Raw genomic sequence first — 14,126 nt, forward strand, 5'->3', positions numbered from 1 at the left:
CACATTCCTCTGGCAGTCACTGTGGCTGTACCTGCTGCTAGTTTAGGTGGGATGTTTTTGTCATGGCCCCCACACTTCCCATTGTGCCACACCTGCTTTGCACCTGTGCTCAGTGAACATCTTGAATTGGCGTACGGTCATGGGTTCTGAATCACCTAGGCATTTAAGATTCAGTTGTAGAGGTTATAGGCTGCACAAGATCATCTGCTGTTTGTTTGATTCTCCCAGCACTAAAAGACACTGCTCAGATCTTGTACAAAAGTTGCTCTTTTCTAAAGAGGGCCAGGTAAGAATGTATGATGCCAATGATTGCCTAGATTTGTTACTACTATGAACTTAGTCTGAAGAAAGAATTATTAAAATCTGTAAGTTTGGTGATGGGTTAGAGATGGAAATAGTCAACTGCTTCAGTTTCTCCAAAAAGTAATCTGTGTGTATGTTTGGCAGGTGAAAGGAAAGCCAGCCACGATGGATATTTATGACACTCAGACCTTGGGAGTTGTGGTCTTCGGCGGGTTCATGGTTGTTTCTGCCATCGGCATCTTCCTAGTGTCGACCTTCTCCATGAAGGAGACATCGTATGAAGAAGCCCTTGCCAACCAGCGCAAGGAGATGGCGAAGACTCACCATCAGAAAGTAGAGAAGAAAAGGAAGGAGAAAACTGTGGAGAAGAAAGGAAAAACCAAGAAAAAGGAAGAGAAACCTAACGGGAAAATACCTGACCACGACCTGACCCCCGGTGTGACCATCCTCCTCAAGGAACCAGTGCGCACACCTGCAGCGGCTGTGGCCCCAACCCCAGCCCAGTCCTCTGTGATCGTTGCCCCGGTAGCCCCGGTACCAGCCATTCCCCAAGAAAAGCCGGTCTCCCCTAAGGACAAAAAGAAGAAGGAGAAAAAAGTGGCCAAGGTGGAGCCAGCCATCAGCTCTGTGGTGAATTCCGTCCAGGTCCTTGCTTCAAAGTCGGCCATCCTGGAAGCTGCCCCCAAGGAGGTGCCTGTGCTGGCTGTACCCCCCGTGGGTGCCAAGGCCAGGGCCCCTGCCACCAACATTGCTCAGGGCAAGAAGGCAGAGGGGGCCCAGAGCCAAGGAAGAAAGGGGGAGGGAACCCCAAGCCAGGGGAAAAAGGGGGAGGGGACCCCAAACCAGGGCAAGAAGGCAGAAGGAACCCCCAACCAGGGGAAGAAGGGGGAGGGGACCCCAAACCAGGGCAAGAAGGCAGAAGGAACCCCCAACCAGGGGAAGAAGGGGGAGGGGACCCCAAACCAGGGCAAGAAGGTAGAAGGAACTCCAAACCAGGGGAAAAAGGGGGAGGGGACCCCGAACCAAGGGAAAAGGGGGGAGGGGACCCCGAACCAAGGGAAAAGGGGGGAGGGGACCCCAAACCAAGGAAAAAAGGGGGAGGGGACCCCAAACCAAGGGAAAAAGGGGGAGGGGACCCCAAACCAAGGGAAAAAGGGTGAGGGGACCCAGAACCAAGGAAAAAAGGGGGAAGGGACCCAGAACCAAGGAAAAAAGGGGGAGGGGACCCTAAACCAGGGTAAGAAGGTTGAAGGAACCCCAAACCAAGGAAAAAAGGGTGAGGGGACCCCAAACCAGGGTAAGAAGGCAGAAGGGACCCCAAACCAGGGAAAAAGGGGTGAGGGGACCCCAAACCAGGGCAAGAAGGCAGAAGGAACCCCAAACCAGGGCAAAATGGGTGAGGGAACCCCAAGCCAGGGCAAGAAGGCAGAAGGAACCCCAAACCAGGGGAAAAAGGGGGAAGGGACCCCAAGCCAAGGAAAAAAGGGGGAGGGGGCCCCAAACCAAGGTAAAAAGGGGGAGGGGACCCCAAACCAGGGCAAGAAGGTAGAAGGAACCCCAAACCAAGGGAAAAAGGGGGACGGAGCCCCAAACCAGGGTAAGAAGGCAGAGGGAACCCCGAACCAGGGCAAGAAGGGGGAGGGGGCTCAGAACCAGAGTAAGAAGGGGGAGGGGGCTCAGAACCAGGGCAAGAAGGGGGAGGGGGCTCAGAACCAGGCTAAGAAGGGGGAGGGGGCTCAGAACCAGGCTAAGAAGGCAGAGGGAACCCTGAATCAGGGCAAGAAGGGGGAAGGGGATCAGAACCAGGGGAAGAAAGGAGAGGGACCCCAGAAACAGGGAAAGAAGGGGGAGGGGGACCAGAACCAGGGGAAGAAAGGAGAAGGGTCTCCCAACCAGGGCAGAAAGCTAGAAGGAGCCCAGAACCAAGGCAAAAAAGTGGAAGAGACTCAGAGCCAGGGCAAGAGGGGAGAAGGAGCTCAGAACCAGGGTAAAAAGGGGGAGGGGACCCAGGGCCAGGGCAAAAAAGCAGAAGGAACTCCAAACCAGGGCAAGAAGGCAGAGGGGGCCCTGAGCCAGGGCAAAAAAGGGGAGGTGGCCCAGAATCAGGGCAAAAAAGGGGAGGTGGCTCAGAATCAGGGCAAGAAGGGGGAGGGAACAACTAGCCAAGGCAAAAAGGGGGAAGGAGCTCCCAACCAGGGCAAGAAGGCAGAGGGGAGCCCCAACCAGGGCAAGAAAGCAGATCCAGTTGCTAATCAGGGCACAAAGGTAGAGGGTGCCATGAACCAGGGGAAAAAAGCAGAGGGAGCCCCTAATCAAGGCAGAAAGGGAGAGGGGACCTCCACCCAAGGCAAAAAGGCAGAGTTAGCCCCTGTCCAGAGCAAAAATGCAGACTTGGTCCAGAGCCAGGAGGCACCCAAGCAAGAGGCTCCTGCAAAGAAGAAGTCTGGGTCAAAGAAAAAAGGTGAGCCTGATAAGGGACCCTGGTTTCCTTGTGAACTTTATTTTGCTTGTGGATTCCCTTTAGGGGAGCTATCTGTGTCCAACAACTGTTGGCACAATAAGGCTGTATAACAAGCATCCCAGAAACTTAGTGGCTTGCAACAGCAGCCATTTTTTTCTTGTGTACGCTTCTGTTAGTTGGCTGGGGTTTAGCTGATCTGGGTTGCCTCAGTGGGGAGGCTCTGCTTCAGGCTGTGGTTTAACTGGGTAGGCTGCTTGCTCAGTGCGTTCAGCTCCGGTCCACATGCATTCATTTTCCGGCCAGGCTGAGGCCCTCTGAAGGCTGTAGCAGAGGCATAAGGGCACTTCTATTCCTTTAGCTAGCTTATAACTAGCAAACAGTTTTAAAAACTCACTTTATTAAAATAAAATAAACTTTATTTAAAACGAGTAAGCAAAAACTGTGTGACAAAAGGGGGCATTATTAATTATCTGATTCTTTTGAAATACAGTTTAGCAAAATATATGGAGATCCTTGAAGGGGCCGGGAGTTTTTCTTCTACTGCTCCCGAGGTTCTCCTCTAGCAAAACGTTCCAGCCGTGGCTGGCAGGTTAGTTGTTAGCAGCTCAACCCCCGGGAGACTCTGCCCACCCACTGTAGCCACCAGCCACCATGGGTGTGAAGAGTCTGTGTGATGGCCCATGAAGACGCAGCAGAGTTTTCAGCTGAAAAAGTAGGATACAGAATTCTTTTTTGGGGGGGGGGGCAGAACTGAGGATTGAACCCAAGGGCATTCTTCCTCTGAAATACACCCCTAACCCTATTTTTTTTTTATTCTTTATTTTGAGACAGGATCTCACTAAGTTGGGAGTGCCTCACCAAGTAGCTGAGGCTGGCCTCAAACCTGCCTTCAGTCTTAGCCTCCCAAGTATTGAGATGAAAAACTGGCACTACCACAAGGGTGGCTACCAAATTTTTTAACAATGTAACAATGGAAGACAAAGACATTAGATAAATGATACAATATAGAAAATAACTTCAGGAAATGCACTGAAGTATTTCAGTGTATTGGGTGGTTATTTCTGTATTTAGGGGGATTTGATTCCAAGATAACTGCCCATCTATTCCACAATCGGTGTATACGCAAGACCATAATATAAAATGACTTGGTGTTTTGTGTATAACCCACTCATATTATCCTGTATACTTCATGTATTTTATATTACTTTTGCAGTGCTGGGGATCAAACCCTAGGGCCTCATACACAGCCTCACACATGCTAGGCGAGTGCTCTACCACTGAGCTTACACCCTCAGCTGACTGTCCCAAGTACTTTAAATAATTTCTGGATTACTTTAAATAGTTAATACAATGTAAATGCTATATAATATAAGTAATTGTGATACTTTATTGTTTAGGAAATAATGATAAGGAAAAAGTTTGCACATATTCAATAGAGATGCAGGTGTTTGCATTAAAAAAATTTTTTTGGTACTGTGAATTGAGCATAGTATACCTCTGAGCTATACCCCCAGCTCTTTTTATTTTGAAACAGTCTTTCTAAATTGCTGAGGACCTGTGATCTCCCAATTTAGCCTCCCAAATACTGGGATTACAAGCATGCACTGCCACACTTGGCTAAAATGCAGGTATTTTTTTGTTTTGTTTTGTTTTTGTTTTTGCTCTACTGGGGAGTAAACCCAGGGGCATTTTGCCTCTGAGCTATGCCCCCATTTTTTATTCTTTATTTTGAAACAGGGTCTCACTAAGTTGCAGAAGGCCTCACTAAGTAGCTGAAGCTGGCTGTGAACCTGCGATCCTCCTGTCTCAGCCTCCCAAATACTGGGATTACAAGCGTATGCCACCATGACCAGCTAGGATACAGGTTTTTTAATTAATAATTTTAAAGTGCAATTGTTTGACTCCATAGATGGGTAGCTTATGCATACAGAATACTGACTGTTCTGCAGTGTGGTAATATTTAGCAACCCTAAAGAACTCCTAGAGTTGGAAATAACCTGTGTGGAAGGACTTCTATAGTTCCCCTCTGTGCAGGGCCATGTGAGACAGGAATTTAAATGAGCCATTATAGTAGATAATTTTCTATTAAAACTCTTCTTAATGATCTTTCTAAATTATTTTAGAGACATAGAATTGGGTATTGATATATTATCTTTCTCTGTTCAACATTTTTAAAAAGTAAAGCAATAATGCTATTTCCAGATGTTAAAGCAATCCAGAAAGATACCTGGAGGGCAGAGACAGGTGGAACTCCTTTTCCCACATTTGGTAAACTCTGGATGCAGTTCGACAGGCCAGGCCACTGCTGCGGATTCATCTCAGTACTGCAGTAACATGCAGAGCAGGACACTCAAGTGGGAGCCACAGGGGACGGACCTAAGAGGGCGGGGCATTTACAGCAGCACAGGCTGGAAGGGGTCACTCAGGACTCATTAGGGGCATAGCCTTGGTGCCTGGGTTCAGAGCTCCAGCCAGAGTAAGGAGACACACTGATTTTCAAGCAGCAGAAGCTCAGGCCAGATGGTTGAAAGCACTTATGAGCACAGAAGAGTCACTAACCAACACACGTGGTTAGGTGGTAGGACCCGAAGTTCTGGATACTACCCAGTTGACAAGTGCATGTCTTCAGCCGACTCTTTTTCCATAAAACCAATGCAGTGTATTAGTGAGACTCCAAGGTGAGCTTTTTTTTGGTGGTATTGGTGACTGATCCCTGGGCCTCATACATACTTGGGAAGTGTTCTACCTCGGAACTACACCCCAGCATCTTATTTTATTATTTTATTTTGATACAGGTCTTACTGAGTTTCTTAGATCAGTCTCAAACTTTCTATATTCCTGCCTCAGGCAGACAGAACTCTTGCTTTGGATGCTCAGAACTCAGCTCCTGCCACTGTGGGAGGGGCAGCCTCACCTCCCTGCCGTGGCAAGACTCCCCTGTTTCTTGGCTTGCACCCAGTTTGTGAGGGGACATTGAGTCCTTGGATGACAGAGGCTGAGTACCTCCTAGATAGAGGGCAGGGGTGCGGGAGCTGCTGCTGGGAGGTGAGGAGTGTGTTACGTGGAAGTGTCTAGAGTCAGCCTGTGTGGACAGCAGTGCGGGTACAGGATCCTGCCCTTTGATTGGTCCTTCAGTGCAGTGAGCGGACCCATGAGGCCCTCATCAAGTCGAAGCAGGCGAGGATGTAAGGAGGAGTTACTGTTTTCAGTTGCGTAGTGTGCTTTCTCTAGTCTGTGCCAAGGGTCCAGATCAGTTCACTGTAGATCCTTGATGGCTGTGAGTGATGAGGGTGTGTGTGTGTGTGTGTGTGTGTGTGTGTGTGTGTGTGTGTGTGTTGCTCCGTCGGCCAGGCTGTCCTGGGCCAGGCAACCATTTGAATTTGCCTCATAAACTCACAGCACGAATGCATGTTCTGCTTCTTTTAGGCGAAAGGTTCTAGGGCTTTTCCTAAATGGCCACCATCTTACTGCTGATAGCCCAGATGGGAACGGGACCCAACCCCAGCCCCTGCTAGGTGGCATGGGCCCGCGGGGTGAGGCTGACTGTACAGCCTGCTGCTTTGCAGCAGTGCTCAGGGCAGAGGCCCAGGGTCATCCAGTGAGGTGTGCAGCCCTTCCCTCCCTGTCAGTGTGGGTGTTCCCACCTGCCAGTGTGTGAATGTGGAAGAAGCTCCAGCGAAACCTCGGACAGGTCGGGCTCCTGGTGTGGGTGACTGAGCACTCCAGTTCAGGCCTGCCCTGTGCAGAGCCATCCAGGGCCAGTATCTGCAGTCCCTTGCTTTGCAGTATTCTGCATCACGAAGGCCCTTCCCCAGTCATTCACTGATGTGCCCTTAGACTTCATTCTTCATTTTCAACATCATTCGGCAGCACTGTGGTTATAACTGAGGGTTCAAGGAACAAGTATGTATTAATGGTGTGGATTTTTGCCAGGGGCTTGTGGAATCGCGTTCACACTTCCTAGCGATTATATCTTGTACATGGAGTTTAGTGTACCAGAATCAGACTGATTTGTGTGGGTCATTTGCAGCCATGACCTGTTGCCCAGTGAGCAGGTGTAAGTGAGAAGCAGGCCTGAAGGTTTCCATACAGTTGGATCTTGTGCTTCCTTTTGTTTTGCAAAGCTGTGGTTAGCACCAGCCTGCTTGCCAGGGCTTCCTCACTTACCTCAGCCAGGACTGAGCTTCTGTCTCTCCAGAGCTTGTCTGCACCCTGGGCTACATGTGCCCAACCCAAGGCAACTGGGCAGAACTCCTCGTGGCTGACTGGGCCTGGGCATCCAGAAATGTCAGGCAGGACAGGGCAAGGTGACCTGAGGACTGTGGTTCAGGGATCAGGGAGATGACTGGATGGTGGGTCTGGATTGCTGGCGTAGAGCAAGCTGGGAAGGGAGCATCTCCTACGAGTCTAAGAGACCTTGACTTGGGCAGGGAGGGGCTCCAGGGCTGTGGGTTTTAATAGTGGGCAGCAGAGAGCAAGGGGCTGGGGCTGTTCTATCCACTGTGAGCGCCACTGGTGGTATGTGCCATATATGTGTGTGTGTGTGTGTGTGTGTGTGTGTGTGTGTGTGTGTGTGTATGTATATGTATGTATATGTGTGTGTGTGTGTATATATAGTCTTTAGCAGTACTGGGGATTGAACCCAGGGGCATTCTACCTTTGAGCTATACCTCTAGCCCTATTTTTTATTCTTTTTTTTTTCGGGTCTGGGGATGGAACCCAGGGGCATTTGACCTCCAAGCTACACCCCCTGCCCTATTTTTTATTCTTTATTTTGAAACCAGGTCTCACCGAGTTGCAGAGGGCCTCACTAAGTAGCTGAGGCTGTCCGTGAACCGCGATCCTCCAGGTCTCAGCCTCCCGAATGCCGGGATTACAAGCGTGCGCCACCACGCCCGGTTTATTCATTATTTTAAACAGGGTCTCATGTCGGGCGTGGTGGCGCACGCTTGTAATCCCTGTGCTTGGGAGGTGGGGACGGGAGGATTGCACAGGTTCTAAGCCAGCCATGCTGGCTTAAGAGACCCTGTTTCCAAATAAAATATAAAATAGGTCTGGGAGTGTAGCCCGGAGGTAGAAGGGTTTCATCCCCAGTACCACCAATAAAACAAAACAAAAACAAAACAAAACGGGGTCTCACTAAGTTGCAGATGGCCTCACTAAGTAGCTGAGGCTGTGATCCTCCTGACTGAGCCTACCAAGTACTGGGATTACAAGTATGTGGCACCACACTTGGCTCTGTATGGGCCATTTATATGGTCACTGGAATCAATCCAAGCCAGGCAGGGTGGCACACACTTGTAATCTCAGTACTTGGGAGGCTGAGTCAGGAGGATCACAGGTTTGTGGCCAGGCTTAGCTATTTAGTGAGGCTTTCTGCAACTAGTGAGACCCTTTTTCAGAATAAAGAAGAAAATAAAAATAAGGTTGGGATATAGTTCAGTGGTAGAATGCTCCTGGGTTCAAAACCCAGTACCACACAAAAAAGGGAAAAAAATCAAAGTAAACAAAATAAAAGATTGAATTCTTCAGTTGTGCCAGCCATACCCTAAGTGCTCACATGTCACATGTGGCCAGTGGCTGCCCCTATACTACAGAGAAAGAAGATCTTCATCAGGCAGACAGTCCTGCTGGACAGCACTGCTCTGAATGCAGCCGCTGGAGAGAGGTGGCTTCTTGAGTCACCTTGCAGGTGGCCCTGGAAGATGAACCTGGTTGGCATTTCTGATAGCTCCTCCCCTGCATGGCACTGGCTGGCTCTCATCCTCCATATTACTGAGGGATGCTGTGACTGAGGTCGCAGTGTAGAATCAGCTCTGGAGCTGCTGGGGTCCCTGGGAACTGGACTGGCTTCCTCAGCCTTACCCCGCATCTGGTTGGCGCAGAGCCCTTGCTGACAGGTGCCCCAGAGGAGACCTGGCAGGTGTAGAGGCAGACACAGGGCATGCTTTTGCAGGCCGGAGGTGGAAATCTTCCAGACTTTTGGCTTTGATTTTTCTGACAAGAGTAGGTTGGAGCCACGTGACAGGTTTTTATTGCTTGTCCATGGCTATAATTTGATGGGGAACACCTGCCTTCCTAATCCTTGCTTTTTAAAATTTATTATTACATAAGTAGGTGTTTCCAGCCAACAGAATTCAAACAGATTTGAAGCCTGGAAGGTTAAGATGGAAAATCCTTCTTCCCACTCTTTCTCCATCGTCACCCACTTCCTGGGGTCCCTGGAGACACTGCTTGCATGCAGACAGTGCTGTGCTCAGTGGAGCAGCCTCTCTCTGCCTTGCGGCGCACTGGTGACATCTCCCCACACTGCATGTGCCATAACATTCCATAGCATACATGTGTCCTAATTTATTTAAATAATACTTAAGTAGTGTGAAGGCTCTTTTGGCTGCTAAAGCTAATACTACAGTGGTGTACATTTATTGCTCTGTGTTTCTATAAAGTAAATTCCTAGAAGTATAATTGCGAAGTCAAGGTAGGAACACTTTTTATTTAGGAAGACAGTGCTGCATTGCTCTCCAAAACATTTTAGGATTTATGATAAGCTGAACGATTGTTTTCAGAGTTAATCACAGCTTACGTGGTTTCGCCTTCACTCACCTTCGCTGCCATAGCACTGTGGAAATGACTAAGTTCAGGGGGAGCATTATAAACTCTGGCATGGAATGAGGAGAAAACACTGGCTAATCAAACAAAACGCATGGATTCTTTTTTCTAATTGTTGAGGCACTTGATAGTTTTCTTTGCTTTACAGAAGCTCTTCAGTTTTCATGCAGTCCCACGTATTGATTCACCTTTTAGTTTCTTGTGCCTTTGGGTTCTTGTTGAGAAAGTGTTTATCTGTGCCTATGTGTTGCAGTGTTGGACCTATGCCCTCTTTAAGGAGCTTCAAGGTCTCTGGTCTAATTTCCGAGTCTTTTATTCATCTTGAATTGACTTTTGTATAGGGTGAGAAAGGGGAGTTTATTTCCATTTTTCTGCATATGGTCAACCAGTTTTGCCAGCACCATTTGTTGAAGAGGCTCTCTTTTTTCCAGTGTGTATTTTGGCCCCTTTTTCAAAAATCAATTGGCTGTAAGTGTGTGGATTTGTTTCTGGGTCTTCTATTCTGCTCCATTGGTCTATGTATCTGTTTTTATGCCAGTACCATCCTGTTTTTATTACTATGGTTTTGTAGTAGAGTTTAAAGTCAGGTATTGTGATTCCTCCTGCATGGTTTTTGTTGCTGAGAACTACTTTGGCTATTTTGGGTTTTAATACATATCCTTTCAGTTTAGTAACAGATTACTTTTTCTTTTAGCCGAATGACAAGGAAGGTCTCATGAAATGTCTCCAGATAGGACCAAGTGTGGTAACACGTGCCTGTAATCCCACTACTTGGGAGGCTGAGACAGGAGGATAACAACCTCAGCAACTTAGTGAGATCCTGTTTCCAAATAAAAATAAAATAGTGCTGGATGTGTATCTCAGAGGTAGAATGCTCCAGGGTTCAATCCTCAGTATCACCAAAAATAAAAAACAGCTCCAGATAGGTCACTCTTGACATTATTTGTACTTGGTTCCTGTGCACTTGAAACGCCAGGTGTGGTTGTCAGTGGCAGGTTGGGGTCAAGCACCTTTGTGGCCTGCATCCTGTTAGGAGGGCTGGGCAAGGTTGGGGTTCGGTGGTCACCATTGTACACTGCCCAGGGCCTGCCTCAGCGGCAGGTGGGTGGGCAGTGGGTGAGGACCGAAGGAGTAGAGTTTGTCTCCTGATGTGTGGGAGTTGTGTATTTCTGTTAGGACCTTGTAAGCATCACTTCCCCTATTCATGGTCACAGTCCACAAGTGTGTAGCTCGGGGGGAACCAGCAGTGCTTCCTAGAGATGGTGTCATATGTGAGTTCAAGGCAGGATCGAGCTGGCTCCTGTGATTAAGAGGATGCCTCTGGACTGCAGGTCTTCGTCTTCAGCCCCTGAGTCTTCTCTTGTCAGTAGAGATGATCACTTAGGCTCAGCTGGCTCTGAGAAGGCATAGGAAACCCCTCCTCAGGCTTTGTCCTCTTCTACCAGGTCTGTGTTTGGCCAAGGTGATGGGAAATGTCTTGGCACAGAATCTGTTCAAGCCTCAGGTCTGAGTTTATTCCCGTAGGGGACACTCTGCTAGGGGCCTGCACTTTCATAGAAGCCCTGGTCCCTGTCAGGGCCAGACGCAGTGGCTGTTGGGCCTGTGATGGTGTGTCTAAGGAAGGGCCTTCAGAATGGGTCTGCACAGTCCCAGAGAAATTAAGTTTCTTTGCCATCGCATTCTAACCCAGATCCCAAGACCATGTTTCATGTCAGGGTCTCTGGTTTGATACCTGGCCTTTCTCTCACCAACTTGGCTACCCAATACTCTCAGGCTTGGACTCGTCTTGGACTCTTATCTGGACTCTCTGCCTCCAGACTGGTCCTTTAGGCATCTTGAAACCATTTCCCCAAACTGAAAACTTTGCTCCCTTCTAGATCTTGCCTTAGACCTGCTGTGGCCTCAGCTCCCTCCACCTGCCCTGGGAACCCAGCCAGCCAGCCCCTGCAGACCTGGGCCTTTGCAGGACCGCTCCCCTTCCCAAGCACCCTTGCCGCTGGCTCAACCAGCCTAGAGTCTTCCCTGGGGCTGCTGCCAGGTCCTCTTGGTATTGCTATATTGCACGGCTGCCCTGCATCCTCTGCCTCTCCTAACTCTAGCCCCACACAACTGCCCTTTTCAGGCCTAGCATTTTGAATACTACTGGATATACAGCAGGTGCAATCTTTGTTTATGGAGACTAGCTGGACTTGTCTTTTCTGGGCCGGCCTGCTGGGCACCTGCAGTGACAGCTAGAGTTGAGCCGGAACCCTTTGATTGGCCCAAACTGGGGCCAAGGCGATAATCCCCTCCTGTTGGCCACCAGCTGATGTCAGGCACGCAGAGGCCTTTCCCGGAGCCCTCCCAGACCCTCCCTATCTGTAGCGGAAGCAGCTGTGAGCAGTGCAGGAGCCTTCCAGTAGCTGGACACTGGAGGGGCAGCTGTGGTCAGGTACCCAGCTGCTAAGTCTCAGGAGGCCTTTTATTGCTCACACCTCCCTCTTAAAGCTGAGACCTGGCCGCTGGGGACCTGGTGATTATGCAGGTAGAGAAAGATTTCCCCAAAGGACCCCACAGTTGGCAGAGAGAGAGAGAGAGAGGGAGGGAGGGACCTAAATACCTCTTTGCAAGACAACTTTAATATTGGTGATAAAGCCTTCCAGTGTGGTTGCAAAAGGCAGCATAGTTTTGAAGACTGGGGCCTGTTTGCATATTATCTGAGCCACTTCGTGCTTCTTGACAGAGTCCTGGAGGCACTAGGCCCCTCTGACTTAAAGTACTGGCCATTTAATATTAAGAGGAAAGTCAGTGACATAAAGCGGGAGCAAGAGGCCCCAGGCTCTGTGTCCTGACCCAAACAGCTCCTTGGCCAGGCTTGGCCTTGGAGGGGATGGCTCCTGAGCCCTGCTCTTGTGTGACTTTTCCCATCCTTTACTGAGAGCAGGGAGAGGGCAGGGCTGCTCTGTCTGGAAGGAGTCACGGTCTAGGATTCCCTCATGGCAGACCCTCAAAGAGCTGGCACTTTACCACCAGACATTGTCCCAAACAAGTCACAATTTAATCTTTGCAGCCAGGCTGTTAGGAAGAAATGAGAAGGGTTGTCATACCCACTTCACAGACAAACCCAGGCAAAGGGTTAGTTGAGCCACTTGCCCAAGGACACAGGTGGGAAGTAGCTGAGCTGAAATTCGAGTCCAGGCCAGCTGTCTCCAGAGACTGTGTCTGGCTAGGGTGACCTGCAGCCCAGAGTTAGCCCACAGCCCCAGTGTTCAGCCCCCACAGTGGTTTTATTTATTCAGCTCTTTTTTTTTTATTATTTAGTGGAGTTAGTTGCCCACACAAAAGGACAAGAGATGTACATGGAATCTAATTTCTAGTTTCTTGGACATGTCCATAGCTTTGAGGATTCTGGTCCAGGTTCTTTCATCAGAGCTGCCACTCCAAGGTGAAGTAACATGCACAGGACCCCAACTCTGAGGAGAGGCTTGTCCTCGAGGCCAGTCTGTGGTCATTTGCCATAGCATCTGTCTTGTTTCTGAAGGGCCCGACCCTGGGGCTGTTGCTGTGTCTCCCACCAGGCAGGGGTCTGGGTGGTGCCATAATAGCAAGACACAGCCTGCTCCTCTAGGGTTTCCTCCTGCCCTCTCCATCTCCTGCAGGCCCCATAGCCTGATCTTTCTGAAGCAAATTAGAGCCTTTGACAGATTTGTTTAGATTTGTTTTAGTGCCTTTAATTCACAATTCCAAGGACTGTGCAAGTTTTCAAGTGTTTTTTGGAGATGTGAGTGAGGTGCTGGGCACATGTTAGGCTCTGTTGGTGTACTGTTTAGATAGGGCTCCCCCAGAGGCCTAGAAGTTACCGTTCAAGCTTCTAAATGCTTTCTTTTTTCAGTTTCACAGCTCGATTTAGGGAGACTAGAGATGGTGTAGTTCTTACCGAAAACTTGTAATGAAAACTGTTTTGTGAGGCAAATGGCTCTCTAAGGATAACTTAGATGAGTATTTCTGTGAGGATGAAAAAGGCCATGGAAGTTTTGGGCGAGGGCAGAGTAGGGTTAAATTTTGCTTTGGATCCCTTCACTTGGTACACATTTTTTATATTTACTAAAATGTCCAACAAGTTTAACAATTACACTAGGATGTTTTAATAAAGATTCATTAGACGCCACTCTCAAAGGGCAACACTCTGGACAGAGCATGCAGGAGGGAGTGCACATGCTGTCAGCCCTGCAGGCTCAGGAGCAAGGTCCCTCCAGTGGCCTTGCCCAGATGTCTGCCTCCTGGCGAATGTGGGGCCTGAAAGAAAGTCTTCAAGTGGAGCCCAAGAGAGGCCAGAGTCTGCTGGGAGCTGTGGCACACCTGTAACCACTGTACTGAGGAGGCTGAGACAGGAGGCACGATCAAACTTGTTAACTTAGTGAAAACTTGTTTGAAAATAAAAAAGGGCTGAGAGAGAGAACTCAGAAGTAGAATGCCTCTGGATTGAATCCCCAGTACCAAAAGCAAAAGAGAAGCCAAAGTCCTCATTCACTTCCAGGGCTCTGCAGGGATAGAGATTGCCAGGACTTGGGCAGGGAGCTCTGTGGGGGGCCCCCAGGGCTGGAAAGGAGTAGAGTAGACCTGCCATCCAGGAGAAATAGGATGTGGGCCATCCACATGTGCGGCTTATTTATTTACTTAGGTACTGGGGGTGGAACCCTCAGGCATTCAATCTCCGAGCAACACCCCCAGCCCTATTTTTTATTCGTTATTATTTGAAGCAGGGTCTCACTGA

At 49.1% G+C, this 14,126-nt stretch overlaps 1 protein-coding gene across 1 annotated transcript in view; it reads left to right on the forward strand.

Annotated features, from left to right (window-relative positions):
• Nucleotides 1-468: 468 nt before the first annotated feature.
• The window catches only part of RRBP1 (ribosome binding protein 1), a gene marked incomplete at both ends in the record, with an annotated part of 41,310 nt that continues 27,652 nt past the window's right edge, over nt 469-14,126 (forward strand). The window contains 1 exon segment of the mRNA XM_080716662.1: nt 469-2,794. Within this exon segment, the coding sequence (XP_080572788.1) occupies nt 469-2,794 (2,326 nt within the window).

Source organism: Muscardinus avellanarius (assembly GCF_963383645.1).
Source record: "Muscardinus avellanarius genome assembly, chromosome: 19".
NCBI classification, from domain to species: domain Eukaryota; kingdom Metazoa; phylum Chordata; class Mammalia; order Rodentia; family Gliridae; genus Muscardinus; species Muscardinus avellanarius.